This window comes from Ornithorhynchus anatinus, chromosome 11 (assembly GCF_004115215.2).
Source record: "Ornithorhynchus anatinus isolate Pmale09 chromosome 11, mOrnAna1.pri.v4, whole genome shotgun sequence".
NCBI lineage: Eukaryota > Metazoa > Chordata > Mammalia > Monotremata > Ornithorhynchidae > Ornithorhynchus > Ornithorhynchus anatinus.
The window spans coordinates 58,317,193-58,320,186 of record NC_041738.1 but is presented as its reverse complement, the minus strand read 5'-3'; the positions used below and the strand labels follow the sequence as shown (position 1 = coordinate 58,320,186).

The window sequence follows — 2,994 nt, the reverse complement described above, 5'->3', positions numbered from 1 at the left end:
TGGGGGGTGGGGGTGGGGGGGGAGGGAGGGAGGTGGGCGAGCTCGGCTATCATGCAAGCTTAGACTTTCTGGTGATTATCCGGACCTTTTATATTCCTGGAAATCACAACAAAGTGTGGCGGCTTCGCGATCTTCTTCGCCTCGTTCTTTCTTTCTCTCTCTCTCTCTCTCTTTTTTCTTTTTTTTTTTTTTTTTTAGTCTTGTGAGCTGACTAGAGCCGGTGTTTCCGCGTTTTTCCTCTCCCTCCCTTCCCCCCCCACCCCCCCAAAAAATTCAATAAAATGAGCTCCTATTTCGTCAACTCACTGTTCTCCAAGTACAAAACCGGGGATTCTCTACGCCCCAACTACTACGACTGTGGGTTCGCCCAGGACCTAGGGGGAAGACCCACCGTGGTCTATGGCCCTAGTACCGGAGGTACCTTCCAGCATCCGTCGCAGATTCAGGAATTTTATCACGGGACCTCTTCGCTCTCCACGTCCCCCTACCAGCAGAATCCCTGCGCGGTAGCCTGCCACGGGGACCCTAGTAACTTCTACGGCTACGACCCGCTACAAAGACAGACGCTCTTCAGCGCCCAGGACTCGGATCTCGTCCAGTATGCCGACTGCAAACTCGCCGCCGCCGCCGCCAACGGCCTGGGTGAAGAAGCCGAGAGCTCGGAGCAGAGCCCTTCCCCGACCCAGCTCTTTCCGTGGATGAGACCGCAAGGTGAGAGGGGGGAAAGGCGCGGGAGAGGGCGGGGGGGGAGGGGAGGGGATCGTCCTGGGGAGACTTTTTTTTTCTTAAGGAGAAAGGGGGCCGCTTAAAGACACTTCCTGAATCCATAAACCTTCTCTCCTTTTTTTCCCCTCCTTTTTACTGTTTTATGGGGGGCTATGGAGAGGGCTGGGGTGGGGGGGAGGCATACTCGGCTTTTTTGCACTTGTGAATTGCTTTATAGTTTAATTGCCCTGAAGGAACTTTTATTCTCGAGGTTGGAGCTCTGGGGCTTTTCAACCTGAGTCGCTCCCCCCCCCCAACACCCCACCCCACCCTTTCACCCCACCTCCCCTTTCCCAAAGTTTATGGCACTTTTAATAGCTTCTTAGGCCCTAGAACCCAGCCCCGGAGGCGGCTCTGAAGCCGGAATGGAGCGGGGTGCGTGTGTGTTGGGGGGGGGGGACCGGGCCGAGAATTTTCCCCCTCCCTCTCCCCTCCCCTTGGATTCAGGTCCGTCTGACTCCCCCATCCTTCTACTCCCACCCCCCACCCCCACCTACCTCGCCCTTCCTCCTCTTCGCTGACCGCTGGCTCACCCCCCCGCCCCCCCCCCCCCCCCCCTTCCCCCACCGGCCTTCTCGGCTCAGTGTTTCTGTGAGCGGAGCCTCCTTGTGCCCTTATTGTACTCTTCTTCCCCCAGCCCGTTTCACGTATCTTTCAACCTTCTCCCCTCCCCCACCCCGCCCCTCTCCCTCCCCTCCCCTCCTCCCGTCTCTCCGCCGTTTCCCGTTGCCAGCAGCCGCCGGACGCAGGCGAGGCCGACAGACCTACAGCCGCTACCAGACCCTGGAGCTGGAGAAGGAGTTCCTCTTCAACCCCTACCTGACCCGCAAAAGGCGAATCGAGGTGTCGCACGCGCTGGGACTGACTGAGAGGCAGGTCAAAATCTGGTTCCAGAACCGGAGGATGAAGTGGAAAAAGGAGAACAACAAAGACAAATTTCCGAGCAGCAAGTGCGAGCAGGAGGAGTTGGAAAAGCAGAAACCGGAGAGAACGCAGGAGCCCGAAGAGGAGGGGGACGGACAGAAGGGAGACAAGAAATAGGGCCTTACGGCGGGGCACTGCGGGGGGCATTGCGGGGGGCCTGCGGGGCCGGAGGGGGCCGGAGGGGAGGTTGGGTGGGTTGGGAGGGGGGGAGGTGGCGGGAGACGTATCCCGCCCTCCGGGCCATAGCAGCGACCGAGAACCAGCGAGCCGACACGACCCGGTCTCCCTGCCGAGTCGAAGCTGTAAGCACCCTTTCCTGTAGCTCTTTGATACAAGCGAACAGTATGCGGTGGAGAGAAAGTCCAAGTGTTCGCAGCGCAGCCTTTCTCCCTCCGCGCCAATATTGCTAGTGTAGTGTATCGTCCTAGCTATGTGAACCATGACTGTGAACCTTCTTTGATTTTCTTCCTTCTTTTTCTTCCTGGGGGGCGGTGGGGGAGGGCCCTCCCACCCCCCCAGGATTAACCTAACAGCCGCTTTCAATGCTAGCGACCTTCTGTGGAATTAACATTGTGCAATTTCTTTTCTCTTCGTGGTTCTTTGTCTTGACCGAGGTACCTATTTCTGAGACGTCATCCCAACAACATGAAACTGCCTATTTATGCTGTAGTTATTTCTGTCTGTCTCTCCGCCTTTCTCTCTTCTCTCTCTCTTCTCTTCTCCCTCTGTCTCTCGATCTCCTCGCGATCTATTTTCTCTGTCTTTCTGACTCTGTCTCTCTCATCCTCTCCCCCCCCCACCCCACTTCATTTCCTCCGGCCTCCTCCCTCTCCCCTCCGCTTCCTTCGTCCCTTCGCCTCCCTCCCCTCTCCCCCTTCCCCCCCCCCCACCTTTGGTTGACAATTTCGTCTTAAATGTTTCTCAAAAGAGGTTTCTTTAGTTAGCATGCGCACAGTGAAACAATTGTTAAGTGATCTTAGGTTTACTGTGAAGAGAATGTATACTGTATCCGTGAATTGCTTTATGGGGGAGACTAATTATATATTTTGTTGTTCTTCAATACTTTGTTCTGTTGTCTGCGCCTGGAAAGGGCGGAAGAGTTACAATAAAGTTTACAAGCGAGAATCCGTGACATCATGGAGGCTTCTCTGCTTCATTTCCTCCAGGATCGTTTGGAAAGCAAGGAAATAAAAGTCAATTGTGTCCCGCCGCTTTCAAAGCAGCTCTCGGACCCGGAGAGACGGGAGGAGAGGGGGTGTAGTGGTGGGTGAACCGGAGGCTGAGGGCTGGCTGCTTGGCTAGCTG

General features: G+C 56.0%; 1 protein-coding gene across 2 annotated transcripts; it reads left to right on the top strand.

The window, feature by feature from the left end:
* Positions 1-30: 30 nt before the first annotated feature.
* HOXB8 (homeobox B8) lies at positions 31-1,840 on the top strand. Of its 2 annotated transcripts, none has more exons than XM_029075610.1 (2): positions 31-711; positions 1,502-1,840. In XM_029075610.1, exons 1-2 carry the CDS (start codon positions 282-284, stop codon positions 1,804-1,806), a joined length of 735 nt encoding a protein of 244 aa, XP_028931443.1. In that variant the 5' UTR covers positions 31-281; the 3' UTR covers positions 1,807-1,840. The 2 variants fall into 2 exon arrangements, with proteins under 2 accessions (XP_028931443.1, XP_028931442.1); XM_029075609.1 differs by having other exon boundaries at positions 1,499-1,840.
* The last annotated feature ends 1,154 nt before the right edge of the window (positions 1,841-2,994 follow it).

Excerpts from the sequence above, each read along its gene's own strand:
- HOXB8 (XM_029075609.1), top strand. The coding sequence starts at position 282 with ATGAGCTCCTATTTCGTCAACTCACTGTTCTCCAAGTACAAAACCGGG. Across the intron at positions 712-1,498 it reads TCCGTGGATGAGACCGCAAG|CAGCCGCCGGACGCAGGCGA; the intron begins GTGAGAGGGGGG and ends TCCCGTTGCCAG.